Here is a 23500-nt window from a genome sequence, read left to right as displayed (position 1 = left end):
AAAAAGATAAAAGGTTGCCCAATTCTGGTACAGCTAATTAGACTGTTATTATTGTTAGCATATCAGCAGTACCTTCTTTGCTATAGTGAACAATATCTTGAATTCAGAAGACTGGCCAAAGGCTGCCTTTAACATTTTTGGGGAAACTAATGGTTCTAGTTGCTGAGATTCTGCATATTTTTTATTTATTCCCAAATGTCAAGACATACCACTATTGATTTTCTGCTGTGTTGTCAGGGGATATGGAAGATTTTAAAAAATATTCAGAAGCTGATGTCAGGTTGCATGCTCATATTGTATACTAGCATTCAATAAAATATTATTTAATAGCTTATTCCTAAGTAAACTTCTGTTTCTGAATTTGTCTCTTAGAAAATACGCATCAATCATATCAATCTGTATGAATAATGACAGTCAAAAAACAGAAGACTTGAAATGACTTACTGAGGAAATATCAATGAGATAGGATGTTAGTCCAGTAATTATGGTAGGCTCACTCCAACTAATGTTAATACTGTAAGGAGATGTAGCTACTGCAGTTACATTCACTGGAGGAGCATCTGGAGCTACAGGGGGAAAAGGACATCAAAAGATTACATCAGAAAGATTTACATCAAAAATTCTCATTCTGACCAATGAAGTCTTTATTATTATGCAACAACATTAATTAATACAATTAAACACTAACTGCCTAAAAGAATAGATTATAACAGGACATGAAAATACTAATTTGCAGTGTAAAATACAATTTTCTTCCCAATACAGTAATGCTTTCTTTACTGATCATTGCTTTTACCAAAGTTTATTGTGCAAGTTCTCATATGACAAGAACACCTGTTTGGAAGAAAACGCTATTATTTATCTTCCAGTGATCAATACTGTGGGAGGGGGGTATATGATTAAATTCTACATTAGCACCAAGAAGGCTACCCTCAGCTATGGAAATTCACTTGGCAACTTTGGGGCTGCCGCTATCTAACTCTAATTCTGTTCAAAAACAACACATTGTGCATTCTTTTTCCTTATTAGATTATTGCCTTTAAGTTTGTTTATAAGTTTATTGTTGTAACCACAGGTCATAACATGGAATGCCATAAAATATGAATAACAATAAAACAACAAAACAATAAAAATATAAAATATAATAATAGAAGTATTATATATAAAAAGGTTATAGAGAATAAAATCAAAACTACAGCCAAGAAATAAAGCATTTCTTCCTAAGTTTAAATTATAGCAGACAAAGGTAGCAACTTGTTTATTGACTGTTGGAAAAACATCTGGAAGAAGATAGTTCAATTTTTCAATATTGGACCCCCTGAGTTCATCTGGCATTAGTAATTTGGCCCTGATCTCATTATAAATAGGACAGTGGAGGACATAATGGATAATGTCCTCCACTTGACAAATACTACAAGGACAGAGGTGCTGTTCAACAGGGAACTTACAAAATCTCCTTTTGAGAAATGCGGACGACAAAGTCTGCAGGCAAGGAGTATTGAAGCTCTTCTCAGTGAAGCACTGATTATGTTAACCAGGTCCTGGAAGAGACTTACATGTTTTTTATAATGATGATACTAAAATGAAAGTTTGGACGATTGTACTACTCCTTGGGGTAGGAAAGGGAGGGAAATGAAATAATAGTTGATTTAATTGAGGTAAATTAAATCTTACATTTAATGGATTTTCAAAAATAGAAAGATACTTCATATATATGATTATGTAAAACTCTCCAGTCAAAGATATAGTTCCTATATCTGAACTTAATACTTGTTCTACAGACAGTAAATTCCTTTCTGCAATGCAGCTTCTGCCCCAAGCATTTATTTGAAAGCAAATTCCTCTGATATCAATGAAACTAGAGATTGTTCACATGAACATTTAAGCTGTGACAGCCTTTTTATTTAGTTCTGCTGTTAGCCATGCTGACACAGGCTGAGCTGGCCTCTGTACAAAATTATGCCTTGCACTGAATCAACCTCTTATTAAGGGATTGCAAGTATCAAAGAATTGGATAATTCTGAAAGTGACAGTCAACTAACTGTATATGTGACCACCTCATCCAGTGGCAATATGTCTAGGAAACAACATATCCTGACTGAAAACCACAGCTGCAAAAAACTCAAAAGGGTGAACATCTAGACACTTCCATATAAATGTATTTAGGATCAGGATGTCAATGCCTTTCAAATTCTTTGTCCAAGGTACCAATATATCTCTTTGTTGGCTTTTATCATAGTTGAAGAATTTTCACCCAAAAGAAGAATTACACTTCAGATCAATTTATATTACCTAAAATATGACTGGAAATTGGAAATCTATTAGCTTCAGTCTAGAACCTTTATAACAAACATCTTACATAAACAAACTTTGTGCCAATGGTAACTGTCACATATTGATTTAAGATTGTTTGTGAAACAAGTCTAGCCAGAAATGGGTAAGATATCATCCCAGCCTTTCTCTTATAAATCACAGCAATTTACTCAGTAGGAATGGCCCACTCTTATTCACTCATTCCCATATAATCCAATCACTTCCTCTCATGAGCACTTTTCTCCTGGTTTTCACAATAATGCATTTTCTGTAACTAATACCCATCATTTCCTGATTATCATGCTTCTATGCTTCCACAGGAATGTAGGTCTTATGGAGGTCAGGGTCATTTTTTCCCATCCATCTGTGTCCTGATGCAAAGGCAGCAGTTAAGTTTGTTAGCTGGATGGTACATTTGGATAGCTTATCATTTTACAGACTGATTTTCTGATACTCAAAAGAATCTTTTGATTCAAGCTCTATTCGTTTTAGCAGGGCCTGTACTAGCAATGTAGCTTTAAAAAGTAGTTTAGGAAGTATTCTTTTAACTATCAAACTTCTATCTGATATTTTACAATATGGAATTCTTAGATAAGATAAGCATATTTAAACAAGTATATTTAAATTTATTGTTTTAATAAATGTCCTCTGGTCTGAATATTTTTAAAACAATTGCAACACAAGGAAATGCTAATTTCTCTTTCATTATTGCACAGCCAATAAAGAATTAGGGGTATAGAAAAAACAAATATTGCTCTCTCCAGATTCCTTGGAAATCTGATGGTTAATAAAAGAATCAGTTGAGCAAGTGATTTTTTTTCTTAGAGCAAACTTCCACTGAAGTCTTCTTGTACTGTCTTTCAATATTCTGGAAGACAATTTTGATATATAACCACATGATGAGGAAAGAGCAAATACAGTAAGAACCAGATTGGTATCTGGGCCATGCCACTCTGTTGCAATTCTTTGTTGTTGTGTTTTGCAGGTCATTATCATTACAATACTACTATTTTATATTGATTATATAAAATGAGGAAATATACCAAATCGATTATGCCCTTTAAATTTACTTATCAGTAGAAATAGCTAGAAACAGCACTCTGACATTCCCATAAAAAGAAACCAACTTCTACATGCCTAGACACAATGTGCAGATTTAGAAGCCCACAGAAAATTGGTATGAAAACAGGAACAGCAAATTCTTTCCTGATGAATTCATTCCATTCCATTAAACTACTGGTTTTTATGTGGACAAGCAAGAAAAAAGACCATCCAAAATTAAATTCAGTATAGGCTCAATGGAAATTGTGAAAGGATACCATTGTTTCTGTTATTATTAACTTTTCAAGGACTGGATAGAGCTCAGTGATCCAAAATACAGTAAAACAAAAATTTTACACCTACTGAAACTGCAGATCAGGAAATTATTTTCTTACTGAATTTCTATTTTTTTACTCTATGTCCCTAGATCATAGTACTTTCAATATCCATTTGGAAAAGAGATTGCTACACTGATCTTAGCCAAATGTCCAAGAAGCATAGAAATTCTATGATAAGAAAAAGGATAGACCTTTTACATCCTACATATGTATCAAAAAGAGGAAATTTTGGTATATAGCATTTTCACTATATAAAAATTGTCTAAAATTCTTTTATTATGATAGAAGCATATAGTTTAATTCAGTTAGTTACTGTAGAAAATATCTCATTGTAAAGCAGAGTTATATAATTTATCATCAGTGCAATAATAGTCCCATTGACCTATTTTATGAGACAGAAAGACAGATCCTAAGAGAACAATTTGTAAAACAGAAGACAGAGTATTCTATCTAAATTATGGAAGCAGAAATAGCATGAATATACAAAATGTTAAGGTTGTTATTCTTATAATTATCAATATGTAAACATGTTGATGAAAATCTTAAAATATAATAAACTCAAAGGCATGAGTATGCAAATTTTCTTGGTGATTTATTGCATTATTATGCAATGAATTCAAAGTATAATTTGGCCAATTAAAGAATGCCCATCAGTTATTCTTTAAAATATCTTATATTCACAAAGTTAGTGTGAGCTTGTAAAGAGAAAATATTCTAGTGTTTGTGTATGTCAATAATACCTTTCTCTTATTTGTTTGTTAGATTTACATGCTAGACTCCCTCACAAGAGTTGGTGAAATACTTATTCAACTCAATTCAGTTCAATCAGAATAGAACTGGAAGGGACCTTAGAGGTTGTCTAGTCCAACCCCCTGCCCAAGTAGGAGAACCTGTACAATTTGAGACAAGTGGCTGTCCAGTCTCTTCTTAAAAACCTCAAGTTATGAAGCACCCACAACTTCTGAAAGCAATCTATTCTTCTGGTTAATTGTCCTCACTGTTAGGAAGCTTCTCCTTAATTCAAGGTTGCTTCTCTCCTTGAGTAGTTTCCATCCATTGTTTTTTGCCTTGCCTTCTGGTGTTTTGGAAAATAAGTTGACCCTTTCTTCTTTGTGGCAGTCCCCCAAATACTGGAATACTGCTTTATGTTACCTCTAGTCCTTCTTTTCTTTTCTCTAGACTAGCCATACCCAAATTCCTGCAACTGTTCTTCCCATGTTTTTATTCCCAGGCCCTTAATCATCTTAGTTGCTCTTCTTTGCACTTTTTCCAAAGTCTCAACATCTTTTTTTGTAATGTGGTGACCAAAACTGGATGCAGTGTTCCAGGTATAGTCTTACTAAGGATTTATAAAGTGGTACTAATACTTCACATGATTTTGATTCTATCCCTTTGTTTATACAAGGGCAATTTGAAAATAAACCTCCATTTGATTATCAATGACAGACACTTGCACATATAGAACTTTTATTATATACATTAGAAAACTACAGCATCACATTACTTTTTGACATAATCACCATTCAAATTGAGGCACTTTTCCTAATGCCTTACAAGGTTTGAAATTCCTTAGAAGTTGCTCGGTGCCAAATTTGGGATATGGGAGGTGGTGATCAAAAACATCCCAACGGAACTGCTTCAAAAGTTCTTAGGTGTGTCTAGTGGTGTGGGTGAGCACTATTGTGAACTAATACCACACCAGAAATCAGTATGCCCCGATGCTTGTTATAGATGGCCCGTCTGAGTTTTCATAACGTTTCACAGTAGACTTCTGAACTGATGGTCGAATCACATTCCATGAACTTCACGAGCAGTACTCTTTTGGCATCTTCACATTTGGTGGGATTTTCTATGGCAGGGTTCATTTTCAATTGATCTAGCAGACAAGTCAACTGGAACACAACCTTCTCCTTCCACTCCTCACTGCCTACTGAACTACTGTGCATGGCACCATAGGACGGGCATTGCTATCCCTGCCTATTTCTCGCACATGCTCAAACAGAAGTTTATTTCCGAATTGCCCTCATACAACCAAGGATTGTATTAGCTTTTTTGGCTGCTGCCACACACTGCTGGTTCATGTTTAAGTGATCGTCCACTAGGACTTCAAAGTTCCTCTCACAGTTACTGTTTTTGAGCCAGATTTCATCTACTATGTATTTGTACCTTTAGTTTTTCCTGCCTAGATGTAAAATCTTGCTTTTCCCCCACATTAAATTTCATATTGTTGGATAGGGCCCATTGTTCAAGTCTATCAAGATCTTTTTGGATCCTGAGCTTGTCTTCTGGGGTGTTGGCTATTCCTGCCAGCTTAGTGTCATCTGTAAATAGGGTTCCCCTTCTATTCAATTATTTTTCCTTGTGAGCAACTCAACGAGGGGTTGAAAGACATGAACCTTTACTTCCTTTTTATACCATAATCTAGAGATATGAAAATACTTCAATACCCTAATTATTTCATGTCACTGTGTTTCACACAAAATGTTCAAACAAAACATTGGAGGAAATGTGACTTGATGCTTGACTTCAAAAAGACAAAAAACAAGGTTGTTGAATTTAAGCTAACATTGATGTTCTTTGTAGGGAGGGTAAAAATATTTTACCTCCTTTAAATAAGTTTCATAATTTGAAAAGTTATTAAATTTAGTGGTGTTTTCTGATAATTAACAAGCAATGTTCAATTATACTAGTAAACATTTTTTTCTAAAAAGTGCAAGCACTAATATGTTTTGTTATATATTGTTTGCACCATCAGAAATGGTACATTTATTTTAAAAGTTTAAATCTTAATTAATTAAATTATTTAAATTAAAATAATTAAAAATTATTTTAAATGTTTAGCCTTTAAAAACCTTAGTTCACAGAGCTCATAGAGCTATCAGTGTATGAAGAAAATATTAATCCAAAATCTTCCGTTTATATGTTCAGTGTGTCTCTATTATATATTTATATTGTTCAAAAATGTAATATAAATATATACAAATAAAAAATATAAAAAGAAGTAAATATAGAAATGGTTAAATGCAAACCCATTTAATTGTTCCCAGAGTCTCCAATTTCATGATCAAATATGTTATATATTCAAGAGGGGGGGGGGAGATTTAAACTAAATAACTGAATACTCTTGGAAAAACACATAGTAAATTTATAATTTATTATACCTATTGTTAATTTTTCATGAGTTTTAAAAAGTTGAGTTCTACATAAAATTAAAAATTATTATAGTCTTACTTACAGCCAGGAAGAGTTTGTGTGACAATCCAAGGTGTAGAATTGCCATAACCAGCATTTGTACTAGCAGAAACACTAAATCGATACCATCTAAATTTTTTCAGATCATTTACTGTTTCTTCTACAACTTTATCAGCAAGATATGAGTGTTGCTCCTTCTCATATTCAATACATTCAGAAGAATCCCAACAATTGCAATGGATGGATTGTAACTGTGTAGTAATCTTGTAGTTTTGAAAGTAGCCCAAAATAGTAACTGGCATTATCCATTTCAAGGTCACATTTGTTGACTGAATATTTGAAAATATTATATCTCTTGGAGTGCTTGGAGCTGAAATAGCAATAATAAAATAATAATTATAATAGCACTATATTATTGTGCATTAAAGCTAAAATACACTTCATATTATTTATCCAGATGTATTTATATCTACACTGTTTCTCAGTCTGAAAGTCTTTATTCCATACACTAAAGAATGGATATTTCCCTTAGTCAGTCATAACAATGGAAATATGAACAACTAAATATACAAATATATTTTATGAAGTATACATAATTTATACAAATGTTGTATATCCTTAGAGTCTTTGGATAAACCATTCATATCAACTTTCTGCTGTTTAGAAACATATATTCATTGTTATTACAATGTGCTTTAGACTTCAGTTTGAATAAGGAAGATTAGGACAGTTATCGTTAGTTTGGTTACATCATCTTTTGATAACATTGCTACATAAAATTCTTTTGGTACCTCTTTAAAAATTGAGAAATTTAGCACAACCATTTGAAATATATATACATACAGCAAGATTTATTAGGGATGAAGGGACTATAATGTGCATGAAGATTTATTTGTAATTTAAGAACTTTTCTCATTAGTTCCAATGAAAAAGCATACAGTATTCCTCTGTGTGTCAGAATTCTTTTCTTCGGCTGCATCTGCTAAAGTAAATATCTATATTTACATCTGAGATATTACAGTATTTTAAAGATGTTTTGAATATTTAACTTATTTCTAAATACAAAAGACAAAGAATGCACAATGTTATAAAAGATGAAAATAACCTGAAAAGAACTGAAAATTATAGCTATTTATTTTTCTAAATTAAAGTAATACTAATGAAATCTAGTACCTGTTCATGTTTTATAAATATGATCTGGCTATCATAATATATTACATCAGTTATTGTTAAACTATTGAATGCATATGAATCATCTTTTAAAACAAATATTTTCATCTATCCATGGAAGGGGCCATATTTTCTTTCAGTATTCTCCCTGTGTACTCTTTTCTCTTTCAGTTTAAGCATTTTATGCAAAGCACAGAAAGCAGAGAAAAAAGAATAGGAAATAGGAAAGAAATTCAGAACTTAAACTAAAGGAAATATAGCTAAATGAGGTTTTTTTTTGCTATTTACTAAGGCTCTCTGAAAAAATATTATTGCACCTACTATATCCATTATCCATCACTTTATACATTGCCTTTTCTGGTTTAAATTAACATCTCTTTTTCAGAATCTCATCAACTTGACCCAACTATAATTTTCTTGATTTTCCCCTGCCTCTTAATCCACTCAGTTTTCTTTTATATATTATCCTCTGATTTTATTCTCATTCCTGACAAAACCAACACAACATTATTATTCCCATTAATACAGAGCTTGTTCTTCATTCTATCTTTTGCTTTACACATGTTTTGTAAGTCACAAGCACTGCATTCAACTTATTTCTATATCCTCTACCCATATTCTTATTTCCATAGAACAAAGTAGACAGAAGTACACAATTATGCAAAACCATTTTTGTTTCTTTTGAAAAACTTTCAAACAGACTATACATTACATACTACAGACCCTTTTATCAGTATGTCTCCACCCATTTTGCCATCTTAGTTAATATTCTATGGAGGTGCACTCACTCAGTTTTCCCTGTTAAACACAACTACCTTGCTCCTTGATTATTTATTTTAAGACCCATATTCCTTGATGCATCATAAAATCTATTTTTATATGTATGGCTAACCATTTGGGTTCCCAACTGTTCAATATGACATCATATGCATATGAAAGAACACATAAATTACATTTCAAGTAACCCTCATATATTTATCCACAAATATTCATATCTTATAACTTTGTTTTAATTCTCAGTGTTGAACCATTTGTTGATTTATTTTCATGTGTGCTTTATCATATTTTAGAATAGCAATAAAGTCACAAATGTAAATAAAGCCACTTTTATACAAGCATAGTCATACTATTCTATGCAAGCTACAATTTCTAATTTAGAGACTACACTTGAAGACTGTCCATTAGTGTTGCTTATTTCCCACAAACTAGGGCATGGAGTATGCTAATACACACTCAGAATATACAGAAATAAATAATTTCATAACTGAGAATGATTCATTTGAAAAACTATTGGTAAAGAGTTTTAAAGACAAAGGAAATTCTACAAATATTTATTACTCAATATTTTCCAAATGAATTATTTCAATTAAAGATAAAGAAATGTAAAGATATATAAATGGTTTCAGGCCATTGGCAATATTCATATCAATCTACCCTAGAAACCTTTCATCTATGCAACTTATATTAATATCAGAAATTGACGTCTAGGAAAGAAGAGATCCCTAGAATTCAGAATCTCCTCTTGAATTCTCACAATTTGAATCCCTTATGTAGACTGATTACCTATTATTTATTTAAAAAATAGTTTTCCTTGAAAGGAGTATGCAGTCATGGGGCTGGCTGGTGGCATAAGAACCTTCCCTTGGCCTTCATCAACCAATTTTTTTAACAGGGCTAAATTGTCTCCTTGAATATTTTCTTGCCTCTTTGAAATTTCTTATAATTTTATAAACTTTTCAAATTTAAATTTGAACTTTAACATTTTGATTCCCATATACTGCTTTATATTTTGGAATTGTATTGTACACTACCAGAGTCTTCTTTGAGGGAGATGTAAAATATAAATATAAATTGGAGCACTGTCTTACATTGTTGAGAACTTGATATTAGGAAATGTAAAATATTAGTTGTGTTTTATTACTGTTTTCACCTTTTCCACTATTTTTATAAGCTTTCATTGCAGTTTTTTTAAACTTCTAAATCTAATTAAATATTTTTTAAAAATAAAAATTTTACCATCACATTCTTTTTTTCCAGTTCTCAGAAGAAGTTATAGTTCCATTCAGTTTCTATATGCTGGTAGCATTTATTCTCACAACTTTGTATGTTTTTATTCTATAAATTGAAGCAAATTATCCAACAGTATAGAGTGACAAAAGATGTAACATTCAGTTGAGAATGCCACTGTATCATATGGTATCATATGTAATTCTTTTTATGATCATGTATAGTTACACCCCGCTGTAATAAACCTAACAATAAACAATCAAGTTATACTTTGAAGGCTCATGTTCAGAGATTTTGGAATGAGATGATGAACATAATTTGATTTCATTTAGCGTCAGAAATAAATGCCTTGGCAGTGACTTTGTATTAGCTATGTGTCTGTGACTAACTCTGTCTACCATAAATAAGAAGCTGAGAATAACTTTAAAACTGTTTCCATTCCTAATTACAAGTCTCCAGTTTCAAGTGGCTGCTACTCAACACAAAAAATATGCATGAGAACATAGTTAAGACAATGTTAACCCAATAATAAAAACTTTATTGTTGTTATAGTTGCTTGCATGAATTCCAAACACAGTTACTTGGAACTATTGCTCTTAAAATATATTTTACAAAATTAACAGAACAGAAGTTTTAACACATATCAATAGTACAGTTTTGTTCCACTCAGCTCTGAAAACTTACTTGAAAAGACATTATGAAAGAAATTTCTGAAATTATTAATTATAGCTCGACATGTAGGGAATTGGTACCTGTTTCTGGAAATGTGCTGGCATTGCATATCTGTTCTTTCCCTTTTCCAGCAGCTGTTGCAGCTTTTATTTTAAACTGGTAAGTTGTATTAGATAACAAGTTTCTCAAAATACACAATGTTTCATTATGAGATGATGAGATAGTTGAATTCTCTCTAAATGTTATGATGTAATTTGTAATTATTCCATTTGTTTTCAAAGGAGGGTCCCATTGGAGCAAGACTGACTGCCAACTGGTTGCAATACACTGGATATTCTGGACAATATCTGGTGCTTCAAAGAAAAGTACAGATTATATTCTGATAAAATTGAAAAGGCAGTTGCAACTTCAGTATGATTAAAAACAATTCAAATGCAAAAAGCATTTCAGCATTTCATATGCTATCATAATAAAAGCACTTTAGTAGATCTATCAAAGGAAGTTGTTGACTTTTTCCACAGCAGGAAAAAATACAATAGAAAGAAATATATATTTTTAGTACCTCTACTTTATTAATTATGGTTGTCACAATTTCTCTATACAGAAGATACATATATGCTTCTTGAGCCAAATAAACTAGCATATTGGCAATAGAAAGATGGATGGAACTGGGAGAAGAAAATCAGCATTAATTAATATTAATAATCTGAATAACTGTCCAACTGGGTTTATAATAATTAATCAGGGAGCTTCCGGTACGAGGCGATGGCGATGGCGGCTATCTTCTAGCCGTCCAGCTGGCGAAGTGTCAGAGCCACGGAGCACAGCGTGCATCAGCTGGCCTGCGGCTCGAAATTCCCTTCCCGGGCAAAGGGAAGGGACAGAGAACGCAGGAATAGAGGTAGAACCCCTGAACCCCCTCTGGATTTATTTCTAGAGGGGGTGAAAGGAGTGTTCCCTCGGAGCTCCTGCTGATCTCCGCCTCCCAGCTGTTTTTGCTTCCTAGGAAGCAAAAGAAACTGCCGCTTCTTTCTCCGTGTTTATAGTACTTTGGTGAGTAAATTTTAAACGGACAGAGCAGTTTAAAGGATTTTTGTTTTATAATTTAGGTGTTTATTTTTTTTTATTATTTGGTTTTGACTATTTTTCCTTCCTTTCTTTGTTATATTAGTGAAAGGATTTAAGATGGCGTTTTGAAAGTGTCGGAGTTTTTTTCTCCTTTCCTTTTTGTTTTACTTTCCCTTTTTAAGGATTGGATTTTGCTTTTGTTTTTGGCATAGAATTTTTTTTTCTTTTGATTTGTTTGCCTTTTTATTCTTTGGATTTTCTCTGGATTTTCAAGGACTATAGTTGTCTCTTTTGAAAAATTCTTTTTCTTTTTCTTTCCTCCTCCCTTCTTGTGTGGAGGGGAAAGTGAAGTGAGAACTGTGCTTTTTAAAATGGCTTCAAAGAGACAGCAGCCTTCTTCAATACCTAAGGTTGTTTCTTCTCCTATAACTTCTACTGCACAATTACAACAACAATCTAAACATGTACCACCGGCTCAGCCACCACCCTCCCCCCCTTTGCCTGGACTTTCAGTACAAGAGGTTAGAGGTATAATGGGAGAGATTGTAGTCCAAATGAGAGAGGAAATGAAGCAATTTGCTACACAGATTAAATCAGAAATTAAATCTGATTTTAAAGAAGAGATAAAGGGGATAAAGACCAAACTGGAAGAAAACAATAATGATTTGCGACAAGATATACTTGCAGCAGTTTCAGGTTTGGCTACTGTGGTGGTCAAGCTGGATGCAAGGCTTGAGGAAGTGGAAAACAAAGTTGATTTTTTTGATGATAAAATTCAAGATGTGGAAAGGAAGGTGGAGTCCTCACAAGAAGACATCTTGATGTTTCAGTACAGACAGATGGAGTATGCTTTGAGGATTAGAGGCCTCAAGGAAGATATGAATCAAGATTTGGTGGAGGTGGTTCTTACTGATCTGGCAGTGGCCTTGGATATGGATAAAGGAGAATTAAGCAGAGAAGTGGAAAAAATGTATAGACTTAACTCTTGGATTGCCAAGCAGAAGAATTTGCCTAGAGATGTGGTGATTTATTTTACAAAGAAGTCCCTGCGGAATGAGATTATACAAGCCTTTTACAACAAAAGATTCCAGATTGCTGCCCAAGATGTTATCATTCTAAAGGAAATCCCATCCAAAATTTTAAGAAGTAGGAAAGATTTTGCTTTCTTAACCAATGAGCTTAAAGTCAGATCGATGCCATTTAGATGGGAAATTCCGATGGGTATCGTCTTGAGCCATGCGGGGACACGTTATAGATTGAATATAGTTGACAAAGCTAGAGAGTTTTATACTTCGGTCCTGGGTGCAGGCTCAACTCCATCTGGTCAGAAATCTCCGAGTGGCAAGGAGGACGAGCAGCAATCTGAGGCATTAAGTTTGGTTTCCGCTGGGATGATACAAGCTGAAAGGCAACGCCAGATGGAGGTCAAAGAGCAGAGAATGACTCGTGCAGCTTACAAGCGTAAAGTGAAGGAGCAACGTAAAAAAGAGTCTAAAGAGAATTCTTCTGGAAACGCATCACCGCCGGTGGGAGGAGCAAGACCCAAGAGTTATGCAACACATGCAGCACTTTCAGATTTTGATGGTGTCTTCTCCAGGCTGCGTGCCAAGGGAGATGGCAAAGTTTTTGACCTGGAATGTTAATGGCTTGAATTCTCCTCAGAAACGGAAAAAAATCTTTTATTATTTGAAGCAACATACCAATGACGTTATTTGCTTACAGGAAACTCATATCTTACTTAAAGATCAGAAATATCTAGTTAATGCTCGTTTGGGATCTCATTTTGTATCCTTTGCTCCTGGAAAGAAAGGGGGAGTTGTTATATATGTCAAACAAAACCTACCAGCTTGTCTGGTAGAATCTGATCCCTAGGGGAGATATGTGATGATTGAACTTGGTATATATGGTAAGAAGGTACTTATAGTGGGACTCTATGCTCCAAATCAGCAACAGGAACAATTTTATAAGCTGTTACATCAAAAAATAACATTGCTTGACTATAGATCAGTGGTATTAATGGGTGATTGGAATGGTGTCTTAGATATACAAAGGGATAAGAAAGGTTCCTCTCCCTTTCTTAAACAAGCAAGGTTACCTAAAGCCTTTTTTGATATGAAGGAAGACTGGGAATTAAGGGATTACTGGCGGGAATGTAACCAAGAGGAGAGAGACTTCACTTTTTTTTCTGATAGACACCAATCTTTTTCAAGAATCGACTTTTTTTTGATTACTACGGATTTGTATAATAAAGTAAAGAATGTAAAGATTTTTCCTAGATCACTGACGGATCATAGCCCAGTCTGGATGGAGCTGATTCAAGAGAAAGAGGAAAGGAGATCCTGGAGAGTTAATGAAAATTTGTTCAGACAAGAGAAGAATGTTCAAAAGTTAAAGGAGTGTTTAAAGGATTATTTTGTTTTGAATATGTATAAGGGGACCTCAATGTCAATGGTATGGGATGCAGGTAAAGCATTTATGCGTGGTGTTTTGATAAAAATGAATAATTGTCATAAGCGGAACCAGATTCAGAAACGTAGAGAACTTGAAGATGAAATTAAATCAAAAGAAAGGTCCTTGATTTTAAATCCTTCTGATGAAAGTATTAAAGAATCTGTAAAGTTATTAAGGTCACAATTTAACATGTTGATAGCAGATCAAGCTGCAACTAACTTATTGTTTATGAAACAAAATACATTTTGTAATGCTAACAAGCCTGGGAGATGGTTGGCTTATCAATTAAGAAAGAAACAGAGACAGAGAATAATAGAGAAAATAAATTACAAGGGTAAACTAGTTTTTCAGAAGGAATTGATCAAAAAATCTTTTTTGGACTACTATCAAAAGTTATACAAATCTACTAACGTGCAACTTCTAGATATAAATAAATATTTAGCTGAGGCAAGTTTCCCCAAATTAACTGAGGATCAGAAACATGAAATTAATGGCTTAATTACTAAGGAGGAAATTGCCTCAGCAATTCAACAATTGAAACTAGGGAAAGCACCGGGTACGGATGGGTTAACAGCTGTTTATTATAAAGCTTTAAAGGAGGAGATGATCCAACCATTAAGTGATCTTTTTAATGGTATCTTACAGGGTTTAGAGATTCCTCCTTCATGGCGTAGTGCTTTTATATCATTGATTCCAAAGGAGGATCAAGATCTTACTTTACCAAAAAATTACAGGCCTATATCTCTTTTAAATGTGGATTATAAGATATTTGCAAAAATTTTGGTAAATAGGCTTATGAGGGTCGTGCATCATCTTGTGCATAAAGATCAATCAGGGTTTATAACTGGAAGGTACATGAAAAATAATGTTAGACAAATTATTAATTTATTAGAATATTTAGACAAGAACAACCAAGTTCCTGCAGGGCTCATATTTTTAGATGCTGAAAAAGCATTTGATCAATTGAATTGGCATTTTATGTTAAGAGTAATGGAAGAAATGAATTTTGGCGAAAAGATATTACAAGCCCTTATGGTAATATATCAAAAACAAACGGCACAACTTATTGTTAATGGAGGTTTGTCGGAGGTTTTTACAATAGAGAAAGGTACTAGACAGGGGTGCCCTTTATCGCCATTGTTGTTTGTTTTAACATTGGAAATATTATTGATTAAAATTCGAGAGTCTCAGGAAATTAAAGGAATAGAAGTTAATAAAAAAGAATATAAGTTGAGAGCTTTTGCGGATGACTTGGTTGTTACTTTGTCGCAACCTGATTATTCTGTAGTAAACTTATTACAGTTGATTCATCATTATGGTTTGGTTTCGGGTTTCAAGATTAATGTAAATAAGACTAAAATTTTACCTAAAAATATGTCTAGTCAGGAGAAGCAGATTTTGGCCAACTTGACGGGTTTTGAGATTGTTAATAAGGTAAAATATTTGGGGGTGATCCTGTCTGTTTCTAATGTAAAATTATTTAAAAATAACTATGAAAGGTTGTGGGTCAGGGTACAGAAGGACTTGAAGAATTGGGAGAAGTTGCAATTATCTCTCATGGGAAGAATTGCAGTGATAAAAATGAATATTCTACCCAAGTTTCTTTTTCTGTTTCAAATGTTACCGATTTTGAAAAATGAGATTAACTTAAGTGAGTGGCAGAAGGGTCTTAATAAATTTATTTGGGCAGGGAAAAAGCCAAGGGTTAAGTTTAAAATTATGCAAGACTTCCGTGAGAGGGGTGGACTCAAGTACCAAATTTGAAATTATATTATGATGCGGTGGTTTTAACACTAATTAGTGATTGGGTAAATTTGACAAATCCGGAGATACTTCATTTAGAGGGATGGGATTTACTTTTTGGGTGGCATGCCTATTTAATATTTAATAAAAAAATGGATTGGGTTTTTAAATCTCATATTTTAAGAATCTCTTTACTTAGGACTTGGAGAAAATATTATAAAAGTGATTTTAAAGTTCCATTATGGGCTATACCTTGGCATGCGATAGAAGGAATAAAAAGAGGTGTAAGAATGGATATGGTGTCTTATAGTCAGCTACTTAGATGGGATGGGCAAAACTGGCAGTTAAGACTACGGGAAGACTTAGCGCAAGAAAATATTATTTATTCTTGGTTCCAATATAGGCAACTAGTAGATAAATGGAAGGTGGATTGTAAATTGGGTTTTCTTAGAGAAGATGAAAATCTTATTAAGCAAGTTAAGGATCAAAGACAAACCCATATTAAGAGAATCTATGGGGTATTAGTTGAAATGGATTCAGAATCGGAATTAATTAAAGACTGTATGATTAGATGGGCGCAGAATTTTGGTGTCCCAGTCTCATTGGATATCTGGGAAACCATCTGGGTGAGAAATGTCAAATTTACACAAGCACAGAACTTAAGGGAGAATTTTTATAAAATGTTTTATAGATGGCACCTTGATCCACAAAAAATGTCTCTTATGTACCCTGACATACAACCCAAATGTTGGAGATGTGGCTATATGGATGCTTCTTATTATCATATTTGGTGGTCATGTAGAGAGATAAAAGCATTTTGGATTAAGATATGGTGGAATATCCAGAGAATTTTTAAAAGGAGGGTAAAATTTACTCCGCAATTATTCTTGTTGGGTATAGTTACAGATTGTGATACAAAGGAGGTTGTATTGATGTTAAATTTGATTACAGCCACGAGGCAGTTAGTTGGACAATACTGGAAGAAGGAGTCTTTGCCTACATTGCAGGAATGGTTTCTTAAAGTAGCTTATTTGGCGGAAATGGCAAAGATTTCGGCTTTCTTAAAGCAACAAACGCAAGAGAAGTTTCTTGTCGTTTGGGATAAATGGATAAAATTTATACAATTTAGATTGGGTACAAAAAAATATTATATAGCTTTTTCATAATTTTTATCTTTATATATAGAGAGATATATATACTTATATATATATTTTAATGTTACTTATAGATATTATATAAATTTTTTAACTTAATTTTTTATTTGTTAATTTTCAATTAAGCCTATATTCTGCTCTGGGAAGCTCAGGGGGGGGGAAGGGAGGGTTTCTGGTGAGGGGTGGGGGATGGGGTTTTTTTTATATGTAATGTTTAGTTTTTTTTTTCTCTTTGTATATGTTGTTTTCATTTTGTATTGTTTTTGTCTTTTTGTAAAATTTATAAAACTTTCAATTAAAATAATAATAATAATAATAATAATTAATCAGATCCTGAAATTAAAATAAACTTTTGATTTTTAAGTAATAGATGAGAAATTCATAGGTTTATTTAGATTAAATTTGGAATAGCTAAAATGTTTCATCTGCAAAACCAGTACATATTAAAATACTTGATCTTAAACAATCTAACCTGATTCCATTGTTGTGAATTGTACAAGGTTACTAAATTGATTGCCATTTCCAACTTTTGTAAATGCAGAAACACTGATGGAATACACCGAGAATGGTTCTAGTCCAAGTATATTAGCTTCATTGTGTGAACCTGAAATGTTCTTAGATTAAGAAAATAATTAGTTACCATAATATTTTATTGCTGTAATAAATTCTTCAGAATCATACAATAATCAATTAATGGGAAATCAATCTATTATGAAATACATAATTTTCTGATACTAGACTCCATTCCCAGTGTTATATTCAGCTCATATAACATGTTCCTGTGAATTGAGAGGGAAAAAATTACATGCATGCAGGACTACTGAAACTTTCAAGTGAGGATTTATGGGAGACTAGATGCCCTTGAAAGAGTGGGAATGGCATTGCCTTGGAGATCAGTGCACAGAGCAAATTCTGATTAGCTTTGTCTTTCTGGATAAAGGAAAGATCACAAAATCGCCCACTTGCATTCTGGACAGCTGCTCCTTGTGATTAACTGCACAGAATAGAGTTGACTCATGAATAAAATAGTTGGGGGGGAGGGGTCAAGTGAAACGCCTCACTTTCTTAAACACTTGGATGGAATTGATTTACAGCCAAAGAGATGTTTTCTGTGTAGCAGGATAACACAATTCCACCTGATGAATAAATGTTACATTAAAATGGGAAAAAGAGGGGCTTTAAACATTTAGAACTTTTGGCAAAAAAAAAAACTGACAAGGAGAGGATGCAAGATAGTTTAAATGGATAAAGGGGATTTTTTTTGTGAAAGTGCTTTTAAATAAATTGGATAAAAAAGTGAGTGCTATTCAGAAATAGAATGTTCTTTGAGTTAGAAGGACATGGCCTGAGGGTTGGGTGGCATAGGTACTTGTTATATAAACATGGATAAACTCAGCCATAGATAAGCCAACCCACAAATTTTTAACTAAAACATCATGAAAAATGTATCGGCCATGGATAAGCTGACCTTTGGAATTTTGTGTTTTAATTTTCAAAATTGGCTTATCTGTGAGTGGCTTGTTTTTCAAGGTATTTTGGTTTTAAAAAATTGAGGGTCAGCTTATCCATGGATAGGTTTATTCATAGGCATATATGGGATATATGGATACTTTAAGAAATATTACATGTGTATATGCATGGATAAGCCCATCACAATTTTGGCATGCATTTTGACAACTAAAAATCTTAGCTTATCCACAAGTATATCTGGTACATTTTTTTGATTCCTAATATTTCCATTATTCATACTTTTTGCTAAGAAGAATGTTCCTGATCAAAAATAGTTTAAATTCATCTCCCAAAACTCCTAAATGGATTCAACTGATGTAGTGCCTCTCCTGTTCTACCTATTTCAGAATTGCTTCATCCTGGATGAAAGAAATGTTCTTTGATTTTTCCCTGGACAAACAAATTATCTTCTGATTATTACCCTCCACAGAACTGATGGTTTTAACATATATATTTATAACTTTAATGTTTACTTATAAAATTAATTGTGTTAATTGTACCTGATAAAAAGTAGCTTGATTATTGTTTCCAGAAATATTAAAAACATATATTTTAATGACACCGTTTGGCTTAGGACTTGGATCCCATTTCAGCCATGCAGAGTTGTACGTGTAATTGATAACTGTTAGATTCTCTGGAGGTGCCAATGGGACTATGAAAGAAACATTATTCAGATTAAGGCAATGTGACAATACTTTACACCCAACAAAAAAATCAAAACGTTATACATTAACATTTTTGACATATCGTTCTCCTTATAAATATTCTATTTTTTAATTTTAAATTATATATGAAGCCACATTTTTCAGAGATCTAAACATCTTTCCTGCTAATCTGTATAAAGCCAGATGAGCTATATATATGCCTTGGTAGCAATGTAAGTCCCTAGATGAGTAGTGGTTAGCAAATACAGAGAAACTGAAGCAGAATGACAGCTTACAAATTCACATACATTGTAACTTCATTTTTCAAATGTTCTATGGCTATGGCTGAGTAAATAGGTAGATATGATAAGAAAGTCATAAGATAGTCAAAGGTTCAATCCAATGAAATTCACAAAATAAAAATAACAGAGCCAAGGAGAGCAATGAATCTTGTAAATGTTGGATTCATTGAAAAATCTGCATCTTGCAAATTACTCACCTGACTCATCTGTAGAGAACATAAGAACAGCATATGGACCAGGCCCTTTTACAGTTCTAGCGGATGCAAAAAAGCTGTATAGAGTAAATGGCAAAAGGTCTTCTAAAATAATTGAATTATTGGAGGTAGTGGAAGAAACATTTTTTTCTGGCCCTTGTAGCTTTAAGTCATAGCCTCTTATAATGCCATTTGGCCAGTATGGAGGATCCCAAGATAACATCACAGAGGTAGATGAAAGGTTTCTGTAAGTTTTCAAAATAGGTGCAGAGTCTGGAACTGCCAATTAATCAGGGAAGAAACATAAAATGGGAGAAGCAAACATTAATTTGAAATATATAGGAAGCATCAGTACAGGAGTGTGTATGTATGAGTGTATGTGTGTGTGTGTATGCAAATTACCTGTTTATACACACACACACTTTCTTTAATAATTTTTTAAACAATTATTTTAAACATAATGTTCACAAATAACATCACATTAAACCAATAAATGCTTTATTTTCTTATATTTATTTTATGTAAGTATGCTGCAGTAGTCTATCCTTGAGGCAATAAAGACACGAGATACTATTCCCAATACCTCTTACTCCAGGAAGGAAATGCTATTGGCACACCAGTTATAGAGCATCCTAACCACTTTTCAAAATCAGCAAACAAATTCTAGGCAAGATAATAAAGTCTTACTTATATCATTTTTTCAGGTCTTACTCTTGTAGAGTTGATAGCTGAATAAAGATATGCTATTTTATTGACAAAAGATTGCATAAGTACCTCACAACAGCTTGTAGGTAGATTTTCCTGCCTCTCCATATTCAGAAGAGATGGCACATAAACATGGGTGTTGGATTTCATCCTGCCAGCACAGTAAAGGTGGAGAAGTACTTATACTTCATCTCCCTTATTACCAAACATGAGCTCCTACCAATATTTATTCAAATTCATATTTGGTCTTCTTCCACTCGTGATATAAGTCTCTTTTGTTTTTGTTTGTACATATAAAAGAACTAACCAACAGAGAGAGGCAACATGGACAGAATCATGAGCAACACTCTAATTCAGAGTTCACTTCACCACTTGATGGAATTTCCTGTTAGATTGCTGAAAAATTCCCAACTGCCTATCAGAATTCACTTGCAACTATGAGATGCTTTAGGTTAACCATCTTAATCAGTTCCCCAACTCTGTGGAAATCATCAGCAGTAATTATCCTTATTTAGACCAGGAAGCAATCCTATAATGGCAAAGAACTGGTCACAGTTACTTCCATGCTCATATCAAATATCAACTCCTTATAAAGTAGATCTAATCTCAGAGGAGCAATTAAAATTTCCAACAATTGGTGTTATGGGTTCTAATCTCCATTTATTGTATAGAGAGTGCTGTAGCAGCATATGTGAAATGGATTCAGAATCTATATTGGAACATACATAAGTGTGATTTTCATGGCATATTGGTGTATCTATCAGTTGTTATCCTTTTTGGTAATTTTCCAATTTAGGCCAAACTGAACAGTCTCTTATGTGAAGTTTGGGAAATATAGAAATATTTGTGAATGGAATAGTATAAGGTAACTACTGAGATATCAGATTAGAGATCTGGATTTCAGATCATTCACTGAAGAATAATTATAGCTTTATTGGGGATGATTCCAAATCATGAAAAACTACAATAAACCAGATTAAGATTCAACTGTCTTATTAAAGAAGATTTAAATTTGTCTAGTTAGATGACATAGATTATATATATATATATATATAGTCTATGTCATCTAACTAGACAAATATATATGACAAAAAACTGCCAGCGTCATCAGAGTTAGAGTACAGGAGATTGGGAAGGCAGCTCATACAGTTTTGTGGCCGGACGAAAGCTTAGTAACTCTTCTTAACCACAGGCTTGTTTATATTAAACAGGCTGGTTTATTATATCCTGGTGTTCATTTTTTCTTTTATTTGTTAGCATAATGCCCAGGATTCGCATTTTTAGTATTTTAACATATATATATATATATATATATATATATATATATATATATAGTTATATATAGGTCTTTGGTTGTTCGGATTAGAAGTGTCTTGGCGACGTTTCGACGAAGTCACATTCGTCATCTTCAGGCTGGTGTTTTCAGCTTCTTGCTTTGAGCAGCAATGTGTGGTCTTAGCTGTTTCTTCCTTTTAACTGCCAATGGGGGTATGAACTGATTGGGTGGGAGCTTGGCTGTGTTCTGATTGGGTGGAGGTGTGTTCTGAATGGTTAGGGGCTTGGCTGTGCTCTGATTGGCTGGGGGATTGTTCTGTTTGGTTGTGCTCAGGTTAGTCTGAGTTGCAGAGGGGTTTAAGATTTTGGGGTTAGGGAGTCGTTTGTCAATAAGGGCAGGTTTCCAAATGGCTGGTAGGCGGGAGGTATCATCTCGCTTGTTCATGCTGTGTGGGCGTTTTTCTATCTCGATGGCTTCTCTGATTATTCTGTTATTAAAATGTTCACTTTTGGCAATGGTTCTGGTATTTTTAAAGTCAATTTCATGTCCTGTGGCTTTAAGGTGTTGGACCAGGGAAGATGTTGGTTCCTCTTTTTTGACTGAGTTCTTATGTTCTTCAATGCGTGTACTTATTCTTCTGTTGGTTTGTCCAATGTATGTGGAGGGACAAGTGGTGCATGGGATTTCGTATACTCCTTGATTTTCTAATTCAATTTTATCTTTGGGGTTTCTAAGGATGGTAGATATTTTTCTGTTTGTGCAGAATACTGTTTTGATGTTGTGTTTATGGAGGATCTTACTGATTCTGTCTGTGGTGCCACCAGATCCAAAATAAAAGCCTCCCCCATTAGCGAAGAGATCCAGCAAAGAATCATTCCCAGAGAGAAATCATCCAGATGCCCCAAACTCTATGGTCTCCCCAAGATACACAAAGAAGGAACCCCACTCAGACCTATAGTCAGCTCCATAGGCTCACCTCTACAAAACCTAGCCAAATTTCTCGCCAAACAACTACAGCCCTATGCAGAATCCATCACCTCACACGTAAAAAACTCATTCCAGTTTATAGAGATCATAAAGAAACAAAACTTACAGCCCAGCGACCTACTAGTGAGCTTCGATGTCATATCCCTCTTCACCCGAGTGCCTATCAAAGAAGCCTTGACAGCTATTCAAAACAAATATAACCCCCCCCCAAACACATCTTAGATCTGACCAACCACTGCCTATCCAACACATACTTCATCTATAATGGACAAAAATACAAACAAACAGAAGGAGCACCCATGGGATCACCCCTCTCACCTGTCATTGCCAACCTCTACATGGAACACTTTGAAACCCAAGCTCTAGAAAAATCGGATCACAAACCCAAACTCTGGCTCAGATACGTAGACGACACCTTCATAATCTGGCCACATGGGAAAGAAAAACTGGACAACTTCCTCACACACCTCAACAGCCTACACCCCAAAATACAGTTCACCATGGAAACAGAAGCTAACAACCAACTTCCCTTCCTGGATGTCTTAGTCTACAAAAAATCCAATGGCTCCCTAGGACACACCATCTACCAGAAGAAAACACACACAAACCGCTATCTGCACGCTCTCTCACACCACCACCCAGCACAGATCAACTCTGTAGCCAAGACACTCATCTCCAGAACAAAACGCTTAGCTGACGAACAACACCTAAAACCCGAACTACACACTCTCACC

The 23500-nt window shown here is 33.9% G+C and overlaps 1 protein-coding gene across 1 annotated transcript in view; it reads right to left on the bottom strand.

Moving 5' to 3' along the window:
• PTPRQ (protein tyrosine phosphatase receptor type Q) overlaps nt 1–23500 on the bottom strand; it is a 155844-nt gene that overhangs the window by 48381 nt on the left and 83963 nt on the right. The window contains exons 30-35 of the mRNA XM_039362963.1: nt 19802–20077; nt 19159–19310; nt 17622–17763; nt 10814–11086; nt 6928–7254; nt 445–566 (exon numbers count right to left, since the gene is read on the bottom strand). Of these exons, the coding sequence (XP_039218897.1) occupies nt 445–566; nt 6928–7254; nt 10814–11086; nt 17622–17763; nt 19159–19310; nt 19802–20077 (1292 nt within the window). The remainder of the gene's footprint in view (nt 1–444; nt 567–6927; nt 7255–10813; nt 11087–17621; nt 17764–19158; nt 19311–19801; nt 20078–23500) is intronic.

The sequence above is a fragment of the Crotalus tigris genome, unplaced genomic scaffold, assembly GCF_016545835.1.
Source record: "Crotalus tigris isolate CLP2741 ecotype Arizona unplaced genomic scaffold, ASM1654583v1 scf7180000019496.3020429, whole genome shotgun sequence".
Classification (NCBI taxonomy): Eukaryota; Metazoa; Chordata; class Lepidosauria; order Squamata; family Viperidae; genus Crotalus; species Crotalus tigris.
This window is presented reverse-complemented; position numbering and strand designations above follow the sequence as displayed.